Source organism: Erpetoichthys calabaricus, chromosome 5 (genome assembly GCF_900747795.2).
Source record: "Erpetoichthys calabaricus chromosome 5, fErpCal1.3, whole genome shotgun sequence".
Lineage (NCBI taxonomy): Eukaryota > Metazoa > Chordata > Cladistia > Polypteriformes > Polypteridae > Erpetoichthys > Erpetoichthys calabaricus.
Window position 1 is genome coordinate 11,066,295 of NC_041398.2, and position 27,372 is coordinate 11,093,666.

The following is a 27,372-nucleotide window of genomic DNA, read 5'->3' on the forward strand; positions in this document are numbered from 1 at the left end:
TATCAGGACAGGGTCAGGCGAGATTCCCTCTAGTGATGTTCTGTATGTGATTCAGATTTGAGGTCTTGCTGTTCACCTGACCCTCACGTGAATCTTGCTTTAATGTTTTATTTCAATGATACAATGGTCTGAACGTGTAAATGTGGCCTGATGTTTGTTATATTCGTTCACCTTTATCTATAGATGCTGTATAAGTGAAGATTGAATCTTCACGTGTCCACTTAGGTTTAAACAAGGGAAAGCTTGTTATGGGGTGCACTTACTTTTTCACATAGAAATTAAAACAATAACTGACCCCAAAATAAATCACAGAGAGTTAAAAAACCTGAAAAAGAAACCACACATCAGCCCACCAAGCACCACTAAGTGCTCCAGTGCTTTCTCTCTCTGGATGTTGCAGACCTTGTTAATTTCCATTTCTTATCGTTTTTTTTCTTTTGTCGTTTTCCGTGCCATGGTCCTTACTGAAGTCTTCTTTTCTTTCAGCATCCGCATTTCCTGCCTTGGACACCAAAGTTGATGATCAAAGGCCCAACGCTGCACATTCAATCCTCAAAAGGCTCATCAGAAGTGCCACCATAACAGAATCGAAGACCATGGATCAGATTTCAGTAATCGTGAAAGAGGAGGAGCTTGAAGAGGAAGAGGAGGAGGAAGAAGAAGAGGAGTATGAACAAGTGATCATCAAAGTGAAAGAGGAGCCCATTGACAAGATGTCACCGTACCTCGATGACGACAAGGAAGAGGAGGATGACAACGATGAGCAGGGGGAGGAGCCTGAGCAAATGAAAGAGGATGCCTGTAACGTGTGGGTGGTCCGCGTCAAAGAAGAAGAGTGCGAGAGGCCTGTCGTGGAAGAGGGAGGCCTGCTGATGGTGAAGGAAGAGGATTTGAAGTTCAAGTCTATCCACAAAAACGCTTCTCCCTGTGCGGTGGGGACTGGTAGCTCAAATGACCCTCTGAGGAGACGGAAGGAGCAACCTTTATCTTCTGCATGTAAGTGGGGAGATGTTATCATCCTGGTCTGCACTTTGTATTTTGTATTTCAACGACTTCCATGGCTTCCAAACATAATGGCGGTAGCATTTTGGGGTGTGTTAGGGAGTTCAAGGGTCAGGACTCATCAAGGTAGGAATCATGCTGAAAGTCTGACCAGGATACCAACTGGTCTTACCAGAGAGAAGAATTTTGAAACGGCCAGTCCTGGCGAGGTGTAGGGGTCCATGTCCGACAACGAGCAATGTCACAATTTTAGGCCACCCCCTGCCATAAACTGCCACTCAATAAGACCTTTTGTAGTTTTCTGATACTTAAGCTGTAATAATAATAACATTGTTCAAAGTAGAAGGATATCTTGTCTCTGCTGTGAAGCCGTTGTCCTTACTTCCTCCTTGCTAATCCGTTGCACTTCCTGATTCACAATCTCCACATCATCCAACCTCTTCTCTCTCTCATTCTCTTCATTCATCAGCCTCTCAAAGCCCTCTTTCCATCTTCTCACCACACTCTCCTTGTTTGTTTCCATCTTTATCAGCCTAACCTGCTGCACATCTTTCCCAGCTCGCTCTCTCTGTCTAGCCAATTTGTATAGATCTTTATCTCCCTCCTTAGTGTCCGTAATGGTTTTGAATATGCAAATCAATTCAAATAGCCCCTTTCCATTCAGTGCTTTGTTAAAAGACAATGGCAAAAGCCCGTGGAAAAAAGAATTTCAGCAATTACGAAGTGGAGGCAAAGAAAAAACATAATATCTATTGGCTTAAGTAGTGGTATAAGCAACAAAAGGAAGTTCTGGAGGGATACAGTGTGGTGGAGACACTCAAAAGTTCAAGTTCAGAAAAGTCACCAAGCTGTGCCTGAAATTAAAAACGAGATGGTCAGACATCAAAGTCTCTGTGAAAAGCCGAGTCAGAGTCCACCATCTGTTTATTCTGTTTCAGACAATATTATTAAGGGTGACCCCCGTGCCGAGGACGCGACCCCAGGTGGTGATGGTGCTGCTGTGCCCAGGATATCTTCAGATGCTGGCTATGCACACATCGCCACCTCAGACACCACTGGGCGACCATCTGGCTGTGTGCTGACAGTTGCAGTTTGGCCAATGAACTAAGGGCTGTACTGTGTGATATTGAGCACAAATTAAATTAATTAGCTAAAAAATGTATCTGATTACCTGTTTTTACGTTCTGCTAATTTCATTTAAATAAAGTTGTAATGCTGTCTGATTTGACTGATTATTTGTTGGGTCAGGATCATCATACTGCATCTCTTCAGGTACAGGCAAGCCAGAATTGTGCCACATTATGCAGTACGCTACATGCTTGAACAATGCAACACCCTTTCAGAATTGAGTGGAAATGCTTTCTATTTACATACAGTCATATGAAATGTTTGGGAACCCCTCTTAATTCTTTGGATTTTTGTTTCTCATTGGCTGAGCTTTCAAACTAGCAACTTCCTTTTAATATGACATGCCTTATGGAAACAGTAGGATTTCAGCAGTGACATAAAGTTTATTGGATTAACAGAAAATATGCAACATGCATCATAACAAAATTAGACAGGTGCATAAATGTGGGAACCCCAACAGAGATATGACATCAATACTTAGTTGAGCCTCCTTTTGTAAATCTAACAGCCTCTAGACGCTTTCCTCCTATAGCCTTTGATTGAGTGTCTGGATTCTGGATGGAGGTATTTCTGACCATTCTTCATACAAAATCTCTCCAGTTCAGTTCAATTTGATGGCTGCCGAGCATGGACAGCCTGCTTCAAATCATCCCATAGATTTTCTATGATCTTCAAGTCAGGGGATTGTGATAGCCATTCCAGAACATTGTACTTCTCCCTCTGCATGAATGCCTTTGTAGATTTCCAAATGTGTTTTGGGTCATTGTCTTGTTGAAATATCCAACCCCTGCGTAACTCCATCTTTGTGACTGATGCTTGAGCATTTCCCTGAAGAATGTGTTGATATTGAGTTGAATTCATCCGACCCTCGACTTTAACAAGGGCCCCAGTCCCTGAACTAGCCACACAGCCCCACAGCATGATGGAACCTACACCAAATTTGACAGTAGATAGCAGGTGTTTTTCTTGGAATGCGGTGTTCTTCTTCTGCCATGCAAAGCGCTTTTTGTTGTGACCAAATAACTCAATTTTTGTCTCATCGGTCCAAAACACTTTGTTCCAAAATGAATCTGGCTTGTCTAAATGAGCATTGGCATACAACAAGTGACTCTGTTTGTGGTGTGAGTGCAGAAAGGGCTTCTTTCTCATCACTCTGCCATACAGATGTTCTTGGTGCAAATTGCGCTGAATTGTAGAACGATGTACAGATACACCATCTGCAGCCAGATGTTCTTGCAGGTCTTTGGAGGTGATCTGTGGGTTGTCTGTAACCATTCTCACAATCCTGCCCATATGCCGCTCCTTTATTTGTCTTGGCCTGTCAGACCTGCTGAGTTTAAAAGCAACTGTGCCTGTGGCCTTCCATTTCCTGATTCCATTCCTTACAGTTGAAACTGACAGTTTAAACCTCTGAGATGGCTTTGTGTAGCCTTCCCCTAAACCAGGAGACTCAACAATCTTTGTTTTCAGATCTTTGGAGAGTTGCTTTGAGGATCCCATGCTGTCCGTCACTCTTCAGAGGAGAGTCAAAGGGAAGGAAGCACAACTTGTAATTGACCACCTTAAATACCTTTATATCTCATGATTGGACACACCTGTCTATGAAGTTCAAGGCTTAGCGAGCTCATCCAACCAATTTGGTGTTGTAAGTAATCAGCATTGAGCAGGGACAGGCATTCAAATCAGCACAATGACAAGGGGACCCACATTTGTGCACAGCCAGTTTTTCACATTTGATTTCATTTCATACAACTAAATACTGCTTCACTGAAAATCTTTGTTCGGAAAACACCCCAGTACTCAGATGTCCTAGGAAATGAAAGACATACCACCGTTATCTTTTTTTATTGAAAGTAAATTATTATGCAGGCTGAGAGGGGTTCCCAAACTTTTTCTTATGACTGTAAGTAAATTAATTCTCTGAAGCTGCCTTTATATTGTAGCATCAATGCCTAGTGCCACAATGGATCGATTCTCTGCTCTTTACATGGCCCTTTGAGGTGACTCGCTATCCTTTAAAGGACTGCTTGCCTTTTACCACATGACTGTGTGGAGTTGCTGTTTTTATAGTTTCTTCAGCTAAAGATGATGTAATGTCAGCTCATTCTTTTGGGGATTCATCCATGGCTGATGTAACTTGTCTGGCGACCCCTCCAATTATATTTGGAAAAGCAGATGTTGCTGCGAATTGCATTTTGATGTTTGCCAGTTCAACCACAGTGTAAAGAAATTTTACCTATCTAGAAAACAAGCAGATAATGCCACCCAATACAGCTGGCATGGTGTGAGTTGATGATGTTTGTGAAATACCCGATGAGTCAGCAGGTTCACATTGAAAATCTCCTTTGGCTAAAAACCTGAGAGTGGACAGAACTTGCAAAGGAGCAGATAGAGCACAAGTCCTCAAAGTCTGCCTTTGTAAAGCTGGCACCAGTTCACCACACAGCTCCAAGAGGAGAGCTCTGAGAAATCGAAATCGACTTAGAAGCCAGTCATCATCATCATCATCTATAAATACGCACTCTCTTCTAACTCTTCTATTTGCAATGTCTTCTAACAATGCTAAAACAGTGGTGAGAGTTGGAATAGTTTGGCCATTCCGTGAACCATTGTATTGTTACAGAATGACTACAATCAAGTGAATTAAGTTTGTAAACGTTGTGCAATTAATTTTGGTGTATGTGGTAAAAGACCGCATCAGGGATGCACATACGAAAAAGAAAGGTGAAAGACACAGAAACAGTAGCACCTCTTTGACACTGGCTACTGCCCATTTGGAAAACCGAGCAGAAACGTGCGTGTGCATGTGTTTCCTTAAGAGAGGCATTAGCTCTCTGGAAATGTGTTCTTTTCAATTGCGGCATTTTAATTAACCTGAATTTAAATAAAAAGGTTGTGACAGATAGAGGCTTTGTCCACCTCTTGAACCCTCAGGTACCACTCTGAACACCAGGTAAAAGTATAAATATTCTTTATTTTATAAGAATACCGTGCACAAAGCACTCTCCACACCCCATTCATATAAATCAAACTCTCCAACAAACCAATCCTCCTCGCCCAGACACTTTGCCACCCTACCTCCCAGCTCAGCTCAGTGTACTGGGCTTCCCAGAGTCCTTTTATACACCCTGACGCAGAGATGTTCCCGTTCAACAGTCCACAGTTCCTTTTCCCTTCCGGGTCTGGGTAAACAGTCCTTTTCTTCAACCTGCGAGCACGTCGTTTCTTCCTGTCACGTGACCGTGATGTACTCCCGGGTTATAGGGCACATGCGAGCCTACGAGCCCCCCTACAGCGACGCCTGGTGGCCCCCAAGGTATCCAGCAGGGCTGTGTATAAAAACTACATAGTCCATGAGGCCCTGCTGGAACTTGGGGCATGTCCACGCTGCTGGGAGAGCTCCTCCTGGCGGCCTGGGGGTGAGGGCCGGAGAAAGAAGCCAGCAATCCACCACAAGGTATTATCCCTCCCCAGCATGCAATATGACAGTTAAAAGATTACACGACAACAAAAGGATAATCTAGCTCTTTACTGACGGGTTCACGTGGTATTACAAACGGGAAGCTTATGACAGACATATCAAGCATGTCGGTGCCTTGACCTACGCAGTCCATCATCTTTCGTCGCTACGCTGAAAGGATTTTAACCGGTCAGAAGACAGAATCTTCTGCCCGGCCTCGGACGGAAGACATACTCTTCCGCCCGGCAGCTTCAAAGTGTTGGCCATAGGTGTCCATTCTTATACTGGTTGCTCTATGTGCAAGCTCTTGGCTCCGGATCCAAACAAGGACAGGAAAGTACTCAAACCCCACCTTCAAACATACAGCAATAGCACAATGCCTACATACAGTTCTCATTCTCCCAACAAGGAAAGAGGTTTTTGCTGACAGAAGACAGAAATATACTGGTCTGTCTTTAGGCTGACTATTCACTTCTCCAGTTGTCTGTGGTTCTCTAGTCCTGTGCTTGGCTCGGCAATTCTAACTGCTGGTGCTGTGCCCCTCTGTACCTGTATGAATGAATCCATAACAGTGGGCACAGAGAACAGTGACATCAAACTTAAATAAAAAACACATAGTATAACAGTTTAGCTGTATTTTGGCCTGCTTAGAGTTCCAACTTTTGTTTTTTAAATTTTTTTTAATGCCGGGATGCTGTGGTTGTGGAGGGTCATATTCCAAAGTTTTCTATGTGCTCATTTTTAATTTTTTTCATAGTGAGACGAAAGAGAGGAGAAGTTCCTGAAAGTCCAGATGACGTGATCATCATGGTGATTCCCACCGACTTTCTGGAAAGTGAGGATACCTATTTTGATTCTCCTTACCAGCACGACAACTTCCAAAATAGCAGGAATAGGGACACCACATCCCATAACGAGTTTAACGATAACACCAAGAACTTTTATGAGTGTGCGGACTGCGGGAAGAAGTTCTTTCAATAGCGTTACCTCAACATACACGAGAGAAGTCACACCGCGGAGAAGCCGTACCACTGCAATGATTGTGGAAAGTCATTTGTGTGTAAAGCGTATCTCCAGACGCACCAGAAGATTCATGCCAGAGTGAAGCCGTACTGCTGTAGTGAGTGCGGCAAAACATTCACACACAAGAGTTACCTTCATCAATATCAGCGCATTCACACCGGCGAGAAGCTGTACTGCTGCAACGATTGTGGACAAGCGTTTGTGTGTAAGGCGTACCTCCAGACTCACCAGAAGACTCATTCCGGAGAGAAGCCACACTGCTGCACGGAATGCGGTACGCGTTTTATTCACAAGCGCCACTTCCTGGAGCACCTGAAGAAGCACAGCGAAGACAAGCCATTTAGCTGCTGTGAGTGCGGGTAGAGTTTCACAGACAAAACAGCCCTTCAGCACCACCAGAGGTGTCACACCGGTGAAAAGGCCTTCTTCTGCAAGGAGTGTGGAAAGGTGATTGCCTACAAGTCTGAAATTCCACAAGCGAATTCACACTGGGGAGTGGCCGCACTGCTGTACGGAATGTGGGAAGAGCTTCATTCGTAAAATCGACCTTCAGCAACATCATCTGTCTCAAACCGGTGAGAGACCCTATGACTGCGTCAAATGCAGAAAGAGGTTCACCAAGAAAAGAACCCTTCAGCACCATCAGCCGCTTCACAGCGGAGACCAGATATTCAGCTGTAAGGAGTGTGGGAAGACCTTTGCCTACAAGTACAGCCTGAAGGGCCACCAGAAGATTCACAACGGCGACAAACCCCATTCTTGTAGCAATTGTGGAAAGAGGTTCATACGTAAAAACCACTTCCTGCAGCATCAGAGAATCCACACTGGAGAGACACCACACAGTTGCCCCATGTGTGGGAAATGCTTCCGAGTGGTTGGCGGACTGCAAGAGCATTTGGTGATTCACACTGGGTAGTATCCGTATTTCTGCAACCAGTGTGAGAAAAGGTTTAGACTGAAGGGGAAACTTCAGCAGCATCAGAGGATTCACAGTGGGGAGCGGCCATTTTGTTGCCAAGATTGTGGGAAGACCTTCATCTACAGCCGGTACCTTCAACACCACATGGAAATTCACACCAGGGAGAAGCCGTACTCCTGTGTTCATAGTGGGAAGAAATTTACACACAAGTGTAATCTTTGGCGACATCAGGTCATCCACACGGGAGAGAATCAGTTCTTCTGCATGAACTGTGGGCAAGGATTCACATATAAAAGTACCCTACAAGACCACCAGAGGATCCACACCGGCGAAAAGCCCTACTCTTGTCCTGAATGTGGGAAGAGATTTCGCTTATCAAACACTCTGCTGAAGCACAGGAGAATCCATGCCAAGAAAAGAGGTAGAGAAGCTTGAACAGCTTGCAGGAGAGTGACCGCTCGGTCTGTGTTATTGACGTGACTCTTTAGGGGTTAAACGGACATATCTGCAAGCTGTATAAGTGCCCACCCCCATGAACCGAGGCATCTTCTCTGTTCTCATTTAAAGAGATTTCTTGGGTGGAGACCTCCCTCGGTAATCCCTAAACACCAGGACATTTGTGACTACAGAGCTGTCACAGATCACTTCAAGTTTATGGGTGAGCCCTGTGAACACTCCGGCTGCAAAAATGAAGAGGAAGTTTGTAATATATTTGGAGCTAACGTCCTGCTTTAACCATCCTGCTTGTCTTAATTCTGTGCTTCACCATTTCCTGTGCATGGAAAATCAAGACTGTGGCTTCAAGGAGGGTACGGGGATGGAGGTTTTGAACTCTTAACATGAGTGTTCTGAGTCATCGTAAGTGTGCTGTTTCAGAAATGTGAAGACTCTAAACAATGGTGGCGATGTCCGTGATTGTTTTTGGAAAGGCAGAGACAAAACGGCTCACGACAAACATCCGTAGAACAAAATAAAGAGTCATGGAGTTCAAGCAGAAGCCTTGAGAACTTTTAAAATGGTGTCTGGAGAAGATATTAGATAGCGTCACACTATACAACTTCAAGTCGGAGAGAACGTTACACTTAACAACTGGACTTGCTGGATCTGATGATGTTGAGTTTTATGACTTGAAATTATACACGATAACCGTTAGACCGGCATCACACTGCACACATCTGAGTCAGAGAACACGTCACACTACACAACTGAATTTACAGGACCTCATTGCTTTGAATTACAGGACTTGCAATCACAGGGAATGACCATTAGGCTGGCGTCACACTACACAACTTCAAGTTGGAGTGCATTTCAAATTTAAAAACCTTTAGTTGCCGGGCTTCTTTCTTGCATTACATGAATAGGACTGGTGTGGTATAATGGATGACATGACTCCATCACAACATTTTACTAAGGATTGCCAGCTTACTGCATGTTGACAGATCAATTAATGTGCTGCCTTTGGCCAACATCACGCTACAAGACTTCAAGTTGGGGAACATGTCTGACGAAAACTGGACTTGCTGTGTTTGGTCTCAGTGAGGAGGTCGGATTGCATGACTAGGATTCACATAGGATTACGCAAATCTCAAATTCTCAGCAGCTTTAAAAATGTGAATTATCACAAGTTCACTGTATTTTGACATCTACTTAATGTCCTGTGTTAATTCAAATGTCATTCTACCCAATTTTGATGACTTTAATTGGTGGGCATCTAACGACTAATGAATTCTATGACTCCCTCGTGACTTTTCTGCCCAGTTTCTAATTTTCTAAGCATTTCAGACTCATTGTATTTTGACACCAATTACTATGCTGTCTGATTCTGTCATTACACTGCCAACGTCAAGTCAAAGAGCATGTTACACTTAACAGATACACCTACTGGGTCTCATTTCCTTAAAGGCAACTAGGAGTCACCATTAGTGACCGTTAATTCAGCGTCACACTATATGACTTTGAGTTGGACGGCATGTCACACTTAACAACTACGGTTAGTGGATCTCGTTGCCTTCAAGATCTCAGATGACACATCTCGGAATGTCAAGGTCTTACTGATGACATGACTCTCTTGTGACTTTTCTGCACACCTTCTAATTTCCAACATATTGTGAGCTTTCTGTATTTTGACAGCCACTTCAAATGCTGCAGTAAGCCAGTGTCACACTATGAGACTAGAAAGTCATCTTCCCTTTAATATCGGTATCCATGATCAGTCCTATCACTTCTCCATGTGGTCATCCTGTCGGTTGTATCACTTCACTAAATTCTTCATTCCTTGGTAGAAGAAGAACCTTTCTGGCTGGCGCCAAATCCAGGTCAACACCGTATCCTTACTCTTATAAGACCCCAGTCCCTGACGCGGTCAAGTCAAATCCACACTGAGACGCTGCTCTCCACCTGACGGAGTTGAACTTCTCTTTGACATCAATGGCGACTCCTCCACCCTGTTGGTTTTGCCATCCTTTCCTGACTAATGTGTACGCATCTCGGTGGTACACCTGCCCGACTCTACTCCGAGTTATTTCTAAATTTACATTTATGTTTTGGGCTGATTTCTTTATCCTAATTTGTAATACAATTTGTTCCATTTCAGGTCTCACAGAGAATACCACACCTATGAATTTATGTCCTGATGAGTCCCATGTGGATGTCGCACTACACAGGTTGGAAGTCATCAGTGCGTTTGTTTCAAGTCTCCATGAGTTGTAAATAAAGGTGATGCCTGAAAAGTCGTGTAGTGTGACATGTAGCCAACCGAATGAGCTCGATGTACTGAGCATTTTTGTTTTTGTTAATTTCCACTCCATGTCGTACCCACTTTATATTTCTGACATTGTCCTTTAGCTATGACTGGCATTAAGGCTGTGGGTGAGGAATGCAGGAGTAGAAAAGAGCCAGATGATGATGATGATGATGATGGAATGGTTGAAGTGTGCATAACCAGGAAGGAGGCCATAATGGCCGACTGCTGTGAGGAGGGTAATGCAGGTGATGGAGGTGGAGGTGTCAACTTCAAGGATCTTGTGGGGGTCTGCTGATGAGGGGGCTGTCGGCATTGGTGCTGTTGGATGGTGTGGTGCAGTCCTGGCCTGGCCTGACTGAGGACTGGTGGATTTAGGAGGCATTGAAACCCTTCACTTTATTGAGTTGGAGATTTCATTCGTTTCATTTCAATCAACAATCCATCAACAACCCATAATGCCAAAGTGAAAACGTGTCCTCCGAAAGGTTTGAATATTTATTAAATAAAATCAAATACTTCCTACAATAACGGACCCTTTCTTGTGGTACTCATGTGGTGCTCAGGTCCATCCTGTTTGCTTTGATTCTCCTTGAGATGTTTCCAGAACTCGATTGAAGTCCACCTGTGGAAAGCTGAATTCACTGGACATCATTTAGAAAGGCACTCGGGTATCTGTGTATAGAAAGTCTCATAATTCACACTGCATGGCAGGACAAAAACTCAGTCTTGAAGTCCCAGGAACTCTCTGTCGACCCCCAGGATGAAATGGTGGTGGGGCACCAATCAGGACAAAGGGATCAAACCATCTGTATAGCTTGGAGTGTTCCCAACAGAACAGGGGCTTTAAGAATTGTGAAATGGAAGAATTTTGCAGCCACCACTCAGTCCTTTGACAGTCTTCCTGGTACATCTCTACAAGTTTTGCATATCTGGATGTGAGCAGATGAACCCGTTCTTCATCTGAAACTCCTTAAGATTGGATGGGAAGCATCTGAAAACTTCCATCTTTGGAGTTTAAGCCCGGGACACTCAAGGACACTCTTGTCCTGAAGCCACTCCATCATTGTCTTGACTCTTTGCTTCAAGTCACTGAACTGTCAGCCAACTCTGCAGTAGGTCTTCTTCAAGGACCTCTCTGTCTTTGGCTGCAGTCGTCCTTCTCTTCATTCTGTCCTGTCTCCCTGTCCCCCTGGCATGATACTGCCACCTCCACAATTCATCTTAATGATGGTATTAGGCAGGTGATGAGCAGTGCCTGCACTTGACCAGTGAGTCTCACCACAACAGAGTCACTTCATGTTCTCACAGTGTCTTCCATTAAACACTATACCATGAACATCAGACTGATGGAGTCCAGCTGAGATGGTCATCCTTCAGACAGAGTCTCCAATCTCAGAAGAGGACTTATGAAGCTCTCTTAGAGTGACCATTGAGTTCTCAGTCACCTCCATGACCCAAGACCCTTCTTGTCCAGTAACTCAGTTTAGCTGGATGGCCAACTCTAAGAAGAGTCCTGGTGGCCCTAAATGACTTTTGTGTCTCCATTTCTGAAGCCACTGTGCTCCCGAGGACACTCATAAGTGCTAGAAATGGTTTGATCCTCTCGTCTTGATATCCATCTTACCAGAATGTGATCTTGATGGAGGTCTACAGAAAGTTCTTTGGACATCATTCAGGGTGATTTGTAGGACCTTCTAGACACAGAAACATAACTGTCTTTCTAAACGATAGCCACTCAGTTCAGTGGTGGACTCCACTCAAGTTCTGGACACGTCTCAAGGTGACAGGATGGACCAGAGTGCAGTTCAGAGAGACACAAGAAAGGTCTAAATATGACTAAGAGGGAGAGATTTTAGTTTGTGATTTTTAATAAATTTATTAACCTTTCTGTTAACACATCTTCACTTTATCATGATGAGTAATTAAATGTTGACTCAATGGGCAAAAATGGAAAAATTCATCCATGAAAAATTAAATCCACAACAAAGTGTGTAGAAAGAGTCTGAAGACTTTGTCAATCCACTGTATTTTGAGATATGACACTTAAATTGTGAGGCAGCATGGTGGCACAGCACAGTGCTGCTGCATTCCAACAGTCACTTCACATTGTGACAATTGCTCCTCGTTGGTGGGTTAAAAATCAGCCACTGGTTATGTCTACAAACTGCTGTTTCTGCTGCACTGTTTGTCAGGTTAGCTCAGTTCATATTTTCTATTTATTATATAGTGCCTTTTGTCACTACAGACATTTGTAGCAATGAAATACATTTCCATTTTTCATTCCAACAGATGGTGCATCATTTTACTACGACAAATATTAGTGATGCTCCATTTGTGCCATCTGTTGGAATGACAGAGACATAGCAGCTGGACAGACACACAGACAGACACTTGTCCTTTTATTAAAGTGCATGAACTCTGTTCTTGTATTTAAATTGCACTTCGCATCACTCTCTGTTTACAGAAATTATTTACGTCTGACATTAACAAGTCAGTAAGTTTACAATCAAACTGGGAAATTCAAAATGATGTTTTAAACCTGAATAAAGCCGATAACATCTCATGATGTGACTCAGAGCTACAGAGTTACTGAGCTGCAGTCTTGATGTCCGGGACAGTAGGAGAAGCTCCTCAAGACCTGCTATTTGATTGAGCGGGATTCTTTCTTTCTTTCTTTCTTTCTTTCTTTCTTTCTTGCTGTCATAATTGATTTAGTCTCATGCTTATTTATTGTTCTGTTCCTACCTTGCCTGTTTACATCTTTATCACTCAATCCTTATTGTATGTAGCGTCTTCAGTCAGTCAGTCATTCTCCAACCCGCTATATCCGAACACAGTGTCACGGGGGTCTGCTGGAGCCAATTCCAGCCAACACAGTGAGCAAGGCAGGATATGTAGTGTCTTTCTTTTACTAATTTTGTGAATGACACTCATGATGTCAGACTACTCGAGACGACATGCGGCCTTTTCTACTTTTCAATTTATTTAAAAGCACTTGCATTATTCGGCCTGGTCACGAGACGGCAGCAGCGCACCTCCGCAATGTAAACGCAGGTGAGACGGACATAAGAGAGCCGCTCGAGGGGTGTCAGGTTAAGACGGCCGACTGGCCACGAGTAGCTTCGCCACAAGTAGGCGCTTCATTGCTCAGCTGTCAGACTGTCAAACCTGCACAGCAGGAGGCGGCGGTGAGCACAACGACATGAACTTGTGGGGGTCTGCGCAGATTCTCTGATCTTCTTCTCAGTTTTTTTGTGTCGCATGCCCAAGTACCACTCACTGTGGGACGCGGTTGGAGTCGTGTCTGCACGCACACTCACATAAATGACGTGTGTTGATGACAGATATAAACACGTGTGTGTAAATATATGTGTGAATATCTAGAGTGTTGATTCTCGCAGCCCATATCGATATTGACAGACCTGAGTGGTTAAGTGCAGGACAAAGGGGCGAGATAAATGTCAATCAAAGTCAGCGTCAGCGAATCATCTTCTTTCTTTCACAGCCCGTCTACTGTGCTCCAGTCTGAGGCATTAGAATTGTCGAATAATCCACAGGTAATTTAGGCGCTGGAACGTCTCATTACCTCACATGCTGTCGTAACTCCATGAAGCCAACTACGGTTGTCCAGAAGTGCAGTGCGCAAAAATAAATAAATAAACAGAGTAGAAACAACACAATCAAATGGAATCATGTAAATGGTGGCGGCGCAGTCACACTCTGAAGTTGATGACGCGTGTTTGTATTTGTGTCTTTCAAACTAAAGTCAAAGTCACCTGCGATCTCATAACCTGCCCGGGTCAATTGTAATAACCTGAAGGCGCCGTTCAACGTGCGGACCAAACCTGCGCTCCGCCTTCACCCCCCACCTCCCCGCAGTGCGCGCTCCCGCTGATCTCAAAGCGCAGCACCGGACTAAACCAGTCGGGCATTCCGTGAAGCGCGCGTGTCACACTGAGACTTAGCGGAGTGAGCCTCACGGGAATAGCCGTCTGCTTACAGTCGAGGCTCAGTCGGTGCTGCGATCTCAAAGTGTCCGCCATTAACACAAGACGGGCTGAGACAGTCCACGCATATTGTAATTTTTTATTAGCCAATAAAACTTGTCATTTTACTTGACTTCTCACTACTTAACACAACCCCCCAAAATTTGTTAATTGAGTCCACTTAATCTGACTGCGAGTATCACGTTGCTAAAGAAGCAGAACCAAATTAAATGCAAGTCTGTTAATAGGAATAGCAGGTCACTGGCACTTGATCGTTATTATTATATTATTATGACTTATCATCTCATAATTATATGACTTGCTACCTCATTATTACGACTGTTTGACTAATATGACGGTACACCCCCCTCTAGTGGGCATAGTAGAGAATTGCAGGCCTCTTTAGTGTTTTGAACTCCAAGTTCCTCCCAGTTGGCGCCCAGTGGAGTCAACGCCACCTCCTTGGAGCTCCAGGGTGGAGGCTCCAGGCTGCAGAGATGCACACTTGGTGTCGATTGAAGCAAGTCTGAATATCAGCTGCTGCCCTTCGAGAGGTGACTGAAGTAGCCGTCTCTTCTTATTGCTAATCCACATCAGAGCAGAACTACAGCAGCTTTGACTCCTCATATAATATCAGCAGTGCGTACAAAATGCAAGCAGCCATCACTTGAATATTAGGATGGGATAAAACTAAAAGTGTTTAGGAAGCGTACCTTGCACGCCCAACCTACCTGGAAAGGGGTCTCTCTTTGAACTGCCTTTCCCAAGGTTTCTTCCATTTTTTTCCTACTGGGTTTTATTTGATAGTTTTTCCTTGTCTTCTTAGAGAGTCAAGGTTGGGGGGCTGTCAAGAAGCAGGGCCTGTTAAAGCCCATTGCGTCTCTTCCTGTGTGATTTTGGGCTATACAAAAATAAACTGTATGTAAACTGTACCTAATAAAGTTTAATATGAGGATTTATTAGCAGCTGATATTGAAAGTGTGGGGTCAGACTGGAGTCACAGGGACCACTCACCTCGTCACAGCAGACTTTCATGTGTCACATGGACACACACGGGCACAAACACACACAGCAGGACACAAACACTCAGACTGGGAAGCAAAGCTCATCTGCCTCAATAATTAGCTTCATTGCTGCAAATGGAAGAATAAAACATTCATATGGCATCACCAGATTTTTTGCTGCATTATCCATTTTCTTTAAAATTATATATTTTTTATAACTTTTTGCTCTTTAATACAAAACTAGCTGTGCTGCATGTCTAAGATGGGTTGAATTCTAAGTAATCAACGTAGATCTTAGTGTTAATGTTTGCAGTTCACCATCTGTGGGAATGCATTTTGAAATGCATGTAGTAATAAAATGAATTGCAATTATCATTCCAATAGCTAGTGTATCACAAATGTTTGTAGTAGTACAGTGCATTAATACAAATGTTTGTTTTGTGCCATCTGTTGGAATGACAAATCCAATGCTTATGTCTCTGTTATACGCCATTCTGTTTGCAGAGCTGAAGCACAACAAACTGTCACAGGTCAGGACCAGCAGTTGTGTGCCAGCAGGGAGGTTTACAGGCTGGTATGGTGCCCACTAATCACACACACACTAACACACATTCTGTCAATAAACTGCTGGCCGATATCAGTGGTGACGTCTGGTGCTGCGGCTCTGTAACTGGATGATGTTGATTAGCATGGGAGTCATAAAAGCAGAGCTAATGTTTGTGAGGCGCCATCTGTTGGAAAGACAGAGACAAAGTGACTGGACAGATACACAGACAGACACACAGACACTTGTCATGTTACTAAAGAGGATTAATCATAAACAAGAAGTCCTAATATCATCAGAACATTCAAAATATGAGATTTGATCAGCGGAATTTACAAATCAAAAATTACCAAATGAACAGATTTGACAAATAACAGTCGTCCATATTTATTTTGTGTGTGTTTTGATCTTTTTAGATTAATAAGCTGTTCAAATTTTACAAACTGTGACGCGTTAACAGACCATTTATCTCTGTGAATGTAACACATAATTATAATTAACTAAAGATTAATCTAAAATAAGTATTCTTTTACACATTAATTCTTATTAAACCAAACTGTCCTTCAAGGTGATGTCAGTATTCTGAATATTTTTTAGATCTCACCAAACACTTCACATCCTAACTTCTCCTGTGTTTAATATGCAGAGAGGCCACAAGAGGGAGCAGTTTGACTCCAGAAGAATCAGCTGATGTCACAGCCCTGAAAGACACAGGAATGTCACTAAGGTGCAAGTCACATGACCAGCGTCTGAGTTGACAGCACATGATGAAGGCCACAGGAGCTGACGTGGAGTCAATTATCAGTGACTGGCGATGTGTCCAGTGTGCTCATCGACTTTTAAATGACATTTTGCCCTGAATGTGCCCACCTGCTCACCTGCCCACACTGCTGACTGACATTTCCATTTCATTAATCCTGAGCTCTAAAAGCCCCCAAGGTCAGCAGGAGACGACCTCAACCAACACAAACATCAGACGACAGGACAACATGACTGTCAGCCTGTAGAGTTTGAACGACTGCCAGTGTGCAGCTGTGACGAGGACCTGAGTGACCAGACAGACCATTGGCTTTATGAGGTGACACAGCGGGTATTGAAGCAATGGTCAAAGTGACAGGAGAGAGAAGAGGGCAGCAGGGCTTAGGTCAGCAGTGAAGAGCTCATCAGGTGACAACCTGTCTGATGAGCGAGTGCTTAAAGAATCAGACGTCAGTCACACATCGAGATACGGATTTGATCAACGAGGAATACAATCTGTGATCACAGGACAGCCATCAGTGTGTGACGAGTCAAAGAGGAGAAAATCAGGAGGGAGGAACAAAACTGACAAACACACAAGTGACACACTCGTCTGACTCACTCTGTCTCAGGTCACTCATCTCACCCTTTATCACCCTGACATTCTTCTCTATCATCCTCACCCCTCACTCTTTATTCACCTTCTCCTCTTCCTTTTAACCCCTCAGGCTCCATGAAGATGACAGATTTAGAAGTCATAGTCGCCATTGGCTGGTGAGGCCTGTAATACACAGTTGGGGGGCTGTCAGCCTGGGCCTTCATTGGCTTCTTCACACAGACTGATGTCAGCTGACATGCCGATCCTTGAGGGATCCTGAGGGAATTGTAAATTAATCCTGGGAATGTGTGTGTTAGTGGAAAGATAAAAGTGTCCCCAAGTGTCACATCTGATTGTCACTTTGAACACCGACAGTGACGGTGAAGTCAGTCAGCTGACTCATCTCCTTGATGTTGGGTGACAGTGGGAACAACAAGGGGGAGGTGCAGTCTAATGTCTAACGTGACACCAAGTGACTCAGTAAAACACCAAACTCCATCATTATGGCCGACATGTGACTGAGCGGTGAGTCCTCGTCTTTAGACATTCACAGTGAATTCATTCAGAGGTGACAGACCACCAGAGTAACTAATAGAGGGGCAGACAATGTCTGTTCAGAGGCCAGCACTCCAGTCACTTCTGTCACTCTGTGCTCCTAAATAGTCACTGGAATGAGGCTCTGGATACTGAGCCAGGCATGTGGTCCTGCTGGAGCAGCACTATTGAAAGGCGCTATATAGACTGCCTGACAGGTGACATTAAGTGACACTCAGAGGACACAGCAGGTGGGGTGTCAGCCTGAAGGACATGTGGCTGTGAATCAACAGTGACCCCTGCTGGTCAGACTGGTATTTATAGGTCTGAGGTGTCATTCATTCTCATCCACAAATTCACTCACAGAGGTGCTGCCCCCCCCACCTATAGTGTAAAATTAATTTTGACCTCAAACTGTAAACACAAAGACACCTGAGTTTGTGGGGACATCAAGTTACCGGTGGAGGGTACTGGTCAGTGGTCACATGGTGTCAGATGGCTGATTGTTACACTGGAGTGAAGATAAAGATAAAACCCAGGATAGAGTGGCTCAGTGAAGGAGGTGTTGAACCTGTGCAGGAGGGTCATTGTGTGTGAGACGCTACGAAATGACAGAGAGCTAGCAGGCCAGTCCAGATACACACCTATTCTGGGGCTGTAGGGGGCGCTGATTACAGTCCATTTGTTATTGTGACACACAGAGTACTGGGATTGATACCACTGCAAACACCAGGACTTCTCGTTGTTTCCAAGGCTGCACTCCATGCTCTCTCCTTTCCTTCTCAGTCCTTTATATGCGACTCCAATCCTCATGAAGTCTCCACTGCACTCCACCTCCCAGTAACAGCGAGTCCCAGTCAGAGCCTCTCTGCACAGAAATTGAGCCCAATAGCCAAATCTCTCAGGATGATCAGGATATTCAGTCTCTGTCCTCTCACGTGTCACCTTCTTGTTCCCTTCAGACAGACAGAGGGCTCTGTTTGCCGTGTTGATGTCCAGTGTGAGGGGACAGAAGTCTGAAAGGAGAGAAAAGAAAACGAGTGAAGAAATCTGGGAGTGAGTAATGGGACTGGGGGCGGAGCACAACACAGACAATTAACAAGAACCAATCAGGAGCTGCGCTGATAAGACACTAATAGTAAAGAGCTCATCTGATTGGACAGAATCTGTGGGGATTAAAAATTAAATCATAAAAAGACGACAACAGACAAGAAGATATTGACAAGAGTTTAGACAAACAGATTGAAAACAAATATTGAGAATGTAATAAAAGAAGAGCAGACATGTGTGGTACAGCGGAGAAGTGCAGCAGATAACCGGTGTGTCTTAAGAGACTGTATTAATGTCAGGAGAGAGAGAAACCTGCATGTCGCAATATTACATTTAGATTTGGAGAAAGCATTTGATAGAATTGCACATAAATATATGTGGAAGATACTCCAGAAAATGGGAGTTCATGAAGGTTTTCTGGACTGGATAAAAGTAGTCGATAAAGATATACGAAGTCAGATAAAAGTAAATAACAAACTAACAGAGGAGATACAGGAGAAATGTGGAGTAAGACAAGGGTGTCCATTGTCAGCAGTGCTGTTTATTCTGTGTATAGAGCCCTTATTAAATAAAATTAGGAGGGACACAAATATAAGAGGAGTTGAAGTACCAGGAAGGGGGGGACAACAAATAAAAGTGTTTCCATATATGGATGACATAACAATAATAGTCAGAGATACATGGAGTATAAATAAAGTAACAGAACATACAGAAGTGTTTATGGAGGGGGTCAGGTTCAACTTTACACCTCAATAAGAAGGAATGCGTCCTTTGGGGGAAATGGAAAGAAAAACCACCAGGAAGAATAAGGTTATGAAATGTGGAGAAAGTATTAGGGATAAGATTTGGAGACGAGAGTACGGAGAGGATGGAGTGGAAAGAAATGGAAAAAAGATCAACAAACAAACAGAGTTTGGAGGATAAGGAACTTGTCAATGGAAGGGAAGATATTGGTGATGAAGGCAGTTATAATCCAAAACTATCATACTTAGCAAAGGGTTTTTACACCAAAGAAAATATTAACAAGAATTATAAGAACGTGTTTTGTGTTTCTATGGGGGTCAAAATGTGAAAAACTGGCAAGGAGGAAGGAAATGAAAAGGAGAGAAAATGGAGGGAAAGAGGATCTGAATATAGAAAGGGAGTTGGCTTTAAGACACACAGCAACTGTTGTTAATATGGCGTTTAATAAAACGGTGAAATTAGCGGACATGATCAGATATCTGCTAGGCACAGAATTGAGAAAAGCAAAATTATTAAAAATGACAAATAGCAGACCCATTGCCTTTAATATGCCAAAAAATTATAAAACAATAGTAACATTTGTTAAAAGATATTCATGGGAGGAAGGAGATAACAAAATTTGGGAAAAGAAAAAAGACCTAAAAAAATATAAAGGAAAAGACGAAACGGTACTAAAAATCCAAAAGCTCTCTGAAGAGCAAGCAAGAAAAGTGTGGCAGCAAAATGAAGACAAAGAATTAACAAATAAACAAAAAGACCTCAGGTGGGTGACATTACATGAAATCCTACCGACGCAGGCGGCCATGTACAAAAGGAGAGTCACGAAAAGTTCAATATGTCCGAGGGAGAACTGCTGAGAGGTGGAAACACCAGAGCATGTGTTTAGGAACTGCAAAAAGACACAAGATGTGTGGAATGAGGGGTTAAAGGAATGGAAAGGGAGGACAGGAAAAGAGGGGATGACAAAAGAAGGAGTGTTGTATGGTTAGTAGGGAAGGAGTTAAATGTGAAAATGACAATAAGGGAATGGAAAATGATCAAAATAATAAAAGAAAATATGTGGTGGTGGAGGAATGAACTGGGGATTCATAACAGGAAAATAATGCAGAAATTGTACAGAAATGTGAAAAGGAAGGAGTGGAAGAAAGGAGGATTAAAGAAGGACAAGGAAACAAATGGCCTTAAAAAAGGTAAAGACCTCAAAAATAGAATTAAAGGTGGGGATAAAAAGGGGGGAATAAATAAAAAGTGTCACGGTGGTGAAATGGTGACGAGTGACAGTGAATTAGCAATGTGACAGACTGTGTGTGTGTGCTCAAAGCTAAGAGACTGAAAAGAAAAAGGAAATGAAGTGAAAGGGGACAAGAAAATAGTGTTAGTGGTAAGTAATGGAATTTAGACAACGTAAAAAACAAAAATAACAACAGACAACAAAGAGAAAGGCAGGCAAGTCAGTCATCTGAAAGTCATCTGAGTCTTCAGAAATGATAAGAAACAACATAAGGTCACCACTGAGGTCAAAGTTCTAATGGACTGTCCACACTGACCGCTGGCTTTATTAAATGACATGTTTTATTGTCACAGTCCACCTCTTAAATTTAAAATCAATCCACTGTCACACTTCACAACCACATCAATTATTTGTGTAAAAGCTGCAATCAGTATTTACTATTTATAATCTATCTATCTATCTATCTATCTATCTATCTATCTATCTATCTATCTATCTATCTATCTATCTATCTATCTATCTATCTATCTATCTATCTATCTATCTATCTATCTATCTATTATATAGTGCCTTTCCCATCCGTCATTGTCTCTCTTTCTTTCTTTTGTGTGTTTCCTGTCATCTCTTTTTATTATTTGACTGTCATTCTTATCCAAGGTGACTCCCATCATCTCAGATTCCATTGTTTCCTTTTCTTTTCTTTGTCCAATCAGAGTCCAGGCAGGTGAAGTGACTTGCTGAGGTCACACAGTGGTGTCAGTAGTGGGATTTGAACCCACAACCTCAGGGTTTGAACTGCAAAGTCTTCACCACCACACCACAATGCATTTTGTCCTCCATTTAAACTCTCCTTCTGTTCAATCGGAGGTCAGCTTTACTCTGGTGGTCTCATCAGGGAGGTGGGCTACACTTCTATGGACCCCAAAACATCTTCAGAATATTAGCAGCTGTATTCACTGGAACATGAAGCTCTGTGGAGGTGGTCTTGTTGTCTTCACCTTGACCACCCTTAGCTGTGACCTTCTTCATCTCCTCTTCTTCACATATCCTCATTCAGTGTGAGGCACACAAGGACACATCACAGCAGAGTGAGGACTTGACTGAGTTTCTGAAGACCCCGGTGACACTCATTAGAGGAATCAGTCAGTATGAGATGTCACACAGTCCAGTGGGGTCTTTGAACTTCTAAGGACCCCCCATAATTTTCTGTCTGCCATTTTCATTTGTTTTAATGTTAAAAATTTGTGAAAGGGCGTCACGGTGGTGCAGTGGGTAATAATAATAATAATAATTCATTACATTTATATAGCGCTTTTCTCAGTACTCAAAGTTCCACAAAGGGAGGAACCTGGAACTGAACCCACAATCTTCCACAGTCTGCTTACTGCAAAGCAGCAGCACTACCACTGCGCCACCTGTGTAGTGCTGCTGCCTCGCAGTTGGGAGACCCGGGTTCGCTTCTCGGGTCCTCCCTGCATGGAGTTTGCATGTTCGTCCCGTGTCTGCGTGGGTTTCCTCCCACAGTCCAAAGACATGCAGGTTAGGTAGATTGGCGATTCTAAATTGTCCCTAGTGTGTGTGTGTGTGTGTGTGTGTGTGTGTGCAAGTGCGTGCCCTGCCCGGGGTTTGTTTCCTGCCTTGCACCCTGTGTTGGCTAGGATTGGCTCCAGCAGACCCCCTAGACCGTGTAGATAGGATATAGCGGGATCAATAATCGATGGATGAAATTTGTGAAGTCGAGAAGCAAAGTGTCTGCTCTGTGGAGTAAAGAATGGAGGATGACGAGGACTTTTGTCAGCTTTAACTTATTTCTCATACAGTTATGCTTCATTTTTAAACTAATACTGTGTCTGAATATACAGTCGTGTGATAAAGTAAGTGCACCCCATGACGTGGATTTTACTTTTTTCTTTCCCTTTTTAAACATTTCTGACACATCAAGACTCGGGTTCAACAGACGGCTTTGGTGATTCACTGCCTGAGTCTCTCTATCCCATAATGCACCAGTCACAGGACCCCCATCACTCTCAGCCCCTCAGTCACACAACACTCAGACTTTCATATCCTAAGCCTGTCCTGCTCTATTAAAACTTCAATGATTTTTATTGTGATGATCCATTCAGTCAAAGCACAAACTCACATTTTAAAAAGTCGTCTCTGCTCTGAGGTTCAGGAGGCTGGAGGGTGAAAACTGGAGCTTCATGAGCTGAAAATAAAAAGAGAAGAGAAGAAGAATGGAAACTGTGAAGATGGCATTGTGGGATCTTAGTTTAGTTCTGAAACACGTATTACAAATGCAGAGGAGTTCAAATTAAACATTTATAAAATATACAAGGGCTGGCAAATTAGGCCAAATGTCGATTTGAATATTCAAATTAATAATAAATATACAGGGAGTCAGAGAGTATTGAGACCCCCTCACTTTCTGCACACTTTACCGTGTTGTTGATTTAATTTTAAATGGATTAATGTGCCTTTGTGCTCATCAGTCTACACTCAGTAACCATAATGACAAAGTGAGAGCAGGTCTTCAGAAAGGTCTGCACATTTATTACAAATTAAAACTGAAACGTCTCCTTCCTAGAAGTATTCAAACTCTTAATTCAGGTCTTTGTGGAAGCACCTTTGGTGGTCTTCATGACTAAGTGTCACTACAAGCTTTGTACTCCTGTATTTGGCCAGTTGATCCCATTCTTCCTGGCAGATCCTCTCAAACTCCATTAGATTTCAAGGTAAGCGTCTGTGAACTGCCATCTTCAGGTCTCTCCTGTTCTGTGGGGTCTCAGTCTGGTCACTCAAAGACACTCAGACTTGTCACAAAGCCACTCTATAATTGTCTTGGCTGTTGTCTTCAGGTTGTTGATCCATCACCCAGTCTGAGGTCACAGGTTTTCTTTAAGGTCCTCTCTGTATTTGACTGCACTTCTCCTCCCCTCAATTCTGACCTGTCACTTTGTCCCCATAGCCTGATGCTGTCACCACCATCTTCACTGTAGAGATGGCATTAGGCAGGTGGCTGGTCCTGTTGAGACATCCTGCTTAGTCTTCTGTCTAAAGAGTTCAATGTTTGTCTCATCAGATCATTGAATCTTTCCCCTGATGTTCTCAGGCAGCCATTTGTCTTTTACTCGAGAGTATCTTCTGCCTGGCCACTCCACCATAAATGCTTGATTTGAGGAGCGCTGCTGAGATGGCTGTTCCTCCTACAGTTTCTCTCATCTCAGTAGAGGACTTCTGAAGTTCTGTTGTAGTGACTTATAGGTTTTTGGTCTCCTCCCTGGCCAAGGCCTTTCCTTCCCAATTACTCAGACTGGCCCTCTCTAGAAAATGTCCTGGTGGCTCCAAACTTCTTCCATTTCCCAATTCTTGAGGCCGCTGTGATGCTGGGAACACTCAGAGCTTTACAAATGGCTTTATCTCTTTGTGCTGCTCTATTGTTCACCATAATTTGATCAAGGAGGTCTACAGTTGGTCCCTTCAACGCCATGGCTTGGTTTTTGTCCTGACATACAATGTCATAAATATACTGTATTTTATACATGATGACAAGCAGGTACAGTTGTGGACATCTTCAGAGCTCTAGTTAAGAAATCCCACCCTGAGTCGAGAGGGTGCTGCTCCTGCTAATGTCATCACTTCACTGAGTTCACAGGCCACAAGACGAGTGACGTCACTTCCACAGCCCACTAATTAAGCTCCGCCTCTTCTGTGACACCACTATAAAATGTCACCAGAAGTGGTTGTTCATGACAGATCTGTGACTGAGGAAGACGGAGCTCCGACTCACAAGTGACTTTAACTTGACAGCCTTTGATTGCAGCAGACGTCATCATTGTGCTCCGTCTTTGTGCTTTTTATTTCATCTTCATCAGTAAACGGGGAATTTCAGGGTGGTACCCCAACTCTTTGTGCCCACTCTCTCTGCTTATTTTCACAATACACACATACAGTATATGTCTAATGTGGTGGACGGCCGGGATGGACCCTGTGCTCTTGGCTGCTTGACCTTAGTTTGTGTTTAAACAAATTGTTGTCTTTATGTGTAAACGTACGTAATTCATAATTTATAAAGTGTGTTTTACTCTGAGGCTGCACTCACTGAAATGTTCAGGTGGTCCTCAGGTAACTCCTTCCAGAATTACGCCTCTTTGAATATGCAAATCAATATAAATAGCCTTCTGTGAAAAGACAATGTGAAAAGCACGGGGGAAAATATAAGAATTTCAACGAATACCAAGTGGAGGCAAAGGAAAAACTTACTATTTGTTGGTTTAAACAGTGGTATAATCAACAAAAGAAAGTTGATCGAGTGACAGAGTGTCGGAGAAACTCAAAAGCTCAAGTTCACAAAGTTGCACAGTGCCCGAAATAAAAAAAAATCACATATCAAAGTCGCCGTGAAAAGGCAAGTCGTAGCCCACCGTCTGAGTGTCATATGAAAAAGCTTATTAGGGTACAAACAAAAAAAATAGGCACACAGTGGGGAAAAAGCACTAAATGTCAACTTTAATCTCGAAATTTCCACTTTCATCACGTAGTTTATTTTGCCATTTAAGTAGAACATTATAAACTTCATCTTAAAATCGTTTATTTTACTTGTTTCTCAAGTAGCATGTTAAATGCTTTGTTCTGTATTTGATCTTCTATGTGCTCTATGTGTGTGAATCACTACGTGCTTCCGTTCTTTCTCTTTCTCTGACAGGACACATAATCCATTACATTCGTGATATTACAGCTCTCTGAATAATTAAAATACAGAGATGTATACGTGATATTATTTTCATGATGATAGGAATGAAAGCATGTTATTAAACATGGGAACACGGTGGCGCAGTGCTTGTTCATGTCTCACGCAAGAGGCTTGCTGCGCCATGCGCGACCTTCGATGAAATAATTTATTACAGAAGTACTGTCTCTTTCAAACGTACTAACCTCCAATTCATGTCCTTACTTTTCTTTCTCCAAATACCCAATCGCCACACAATCAGCTCTGTAATAGACGTTAAGCCATCTGTAAGCTTAGAACGCCGATTCTTCAAAACTTTTAAGAAACATTGAAATATCTTCGTAGTACATGTTTAATTATTCTATTCGTCTATCCTCCCAGTGTCGCGTCAGCACCAGCATTAACACAGCGCAAGGAAGGAGCTATCCGTGAACTAGCTAGCGCTGCGGCACCGTGTCCTCACACATTTAATTATTAACAATCCAGATTATTTAAATGAAGTTAAAGTTTTATCTGTATACTATAAGCAACGTATTTTGCTGCATTTCATCTTAAAAATGATATTGTCATCATATGCACTTTATAAAGTGGCGCAGGTTGCGCAATATTATAACTGTAGTGTAAGGTCCGTACAGGAAATGCTTTGACCCTTTTTGCCGTGGTTGAGGTAGTGTGTACTTGAAACTGTATACCGATAATTCTCTTTCCGATCAGCTGCTGCTGTGATTCCCCACTAAGATACAGTGATATAAATACTCCGAGTGGTGCAGTGAGAGTAAAATGGAAAAAAATGATGCGCAGTGGTAACCCTTAACGGGAGCAGCTGAAAGAAGAAGAAGATGCAGTGAGAGTAACAACGCTAAAGCAGTTATGGTATTTGGAATACTATGGCTATTCCCTGGCCCATTATATTGCTACAGGTTAATTACAATCAGATGCATTACACTAATAAACAATATGCAGTTAATTTCAGTGTATTTATAAAGCCGCGTCAGGAACATGGGTCTAAGAAAGAAAGGGTGACCACACATGAACAGTAGCACTGCTTTGACGCTGGGTGCCGCCAGTCTGCAAAACCGAACGGAGAAATTGCGTACGCCAAGGTATGAGGTAGTGTGGAAATGTGCGTGACTTTACGCCAAGTTTAGGTTTTATACATCGCGATTTGAGCGTGGAAACATTCGTACACAACATTTCTGTGCGTACGCACCGTTTATACATGAAGCCCAAGTTGAGGAAAGCAAAGGAAATAAAAAGAATATCAAAGTTAAGTGAAAAAGGACTTTCTATGAGAGTACTTGGAAAAAGTATAAGGAGTACAACATTTCAAGTTAAAATTCTAAAACATCTGATTAAGAACAGCTGATTATTTAGAGAGTTTGTAATCACTCAGCTAATGACTGTGAAAGGCACTATATAGTAAAAAATAAGAAACAGCAAAGGATGGCAGATAAATGTTAAAGAGCAGGCCTTCATCAGTGTCCTCTTATTGTCACTATGATCCTCTCTAATGGACTTCAATAACAAACACAATGTCACCAGACGCTGTACCTGATGGAGTCCTTGTCATGATGACCCACCGGCTGATCTTCTCTAGACTCTTTGTCAGACCAGACAGCTCCTTTCTCAGGTCCTCAGATGAGAAATCAGAGGTGACAGTGAAGCTCAGAGAGTCTCCATCAGCAGGAAGGACACAGCGAGATGAGAAAGTCTGAATCAGAAGAGAAGAGGGACGAGATTTCAGAAAGGAGACATTAAAAAGTAAGTAATGCTGATAAGAGGGGGCTCTTCTGAATTAAGGATCAGTGTGGTGGGCAGTCAGCGTGGGTTTAGATGGTGAGAATGCCTGTCATTGACTTGTTAGTTATTTTTGAGAGAATATTTCGTGGAGTGTAGTGGAATATCAGTGATTATCAACCTTAACTATCAATGAGCTTTTCAC

The 27,372-nt window shown here is 42.9% G+C and overlaps 2 protein-coding genes across 5 annotated transcripts in view; both read right to left on the reverse strand.

The window, feature by feature from the left end:
- Positions 1 to 27,372, reverse strand: part of LOC114643681 (tripartite motif-containing protein 16-like) — a 488,218-nt gene that overhangs the window by 30,938 nt on the left and 429,908 nt on the right. The window contains exon 8 of one of the 2 annotated variants that reach the window (XR_007934981.1): positions 16,688 to 16,854. The exons of the other annotated variant lie outside the window; for it this stretch is intronic. The gene's annotated coding sequence lies outside the window, so the exon portion shown is untranslated. The remainder of the gene's footprint in view (positions 1 to 16,687; positions 16,855 to 27,372) is intronic. 2 annotated transcript variants of the gene reach the window in all.
- The window catches only part of LOC114644391 (tripartite motif-containing protein 16-like), a 119,622-nt gene that overhangs the window by 30,938 nt on the left and 61,312 nt on the right, over positions 1 to 27,372 (reverse strand). For 2 of the 3 annotated variants that reach the window (XM_051928006.1, XM_051928007.1), the window contains exons 4-6: positions 26,982 to 27,141; positions 22,845 to 22,910; positions 17,249 to 18,695 (exon numbers count right to left, since the gene is read on the reverse strand). In XM_051928006.1, the coding sequence (XP_051783966.1) occupies positions 18,154 to 18,695; positions 22,845 to 22,910; positions 26,982 to 27,141 (768 nt within the window). In that variant the 3' untranslated portion in view covers positions 17,249 to 18,153. The remainder of the gene's footprint in view (positions 1 to 17,248; positions 18,696 to 22,844; positions 22,911 to 26,981; positions 27,142 to 27,372) is intronic. The other variant, XM_051928005.1, reaches the window with a different exon arrangement.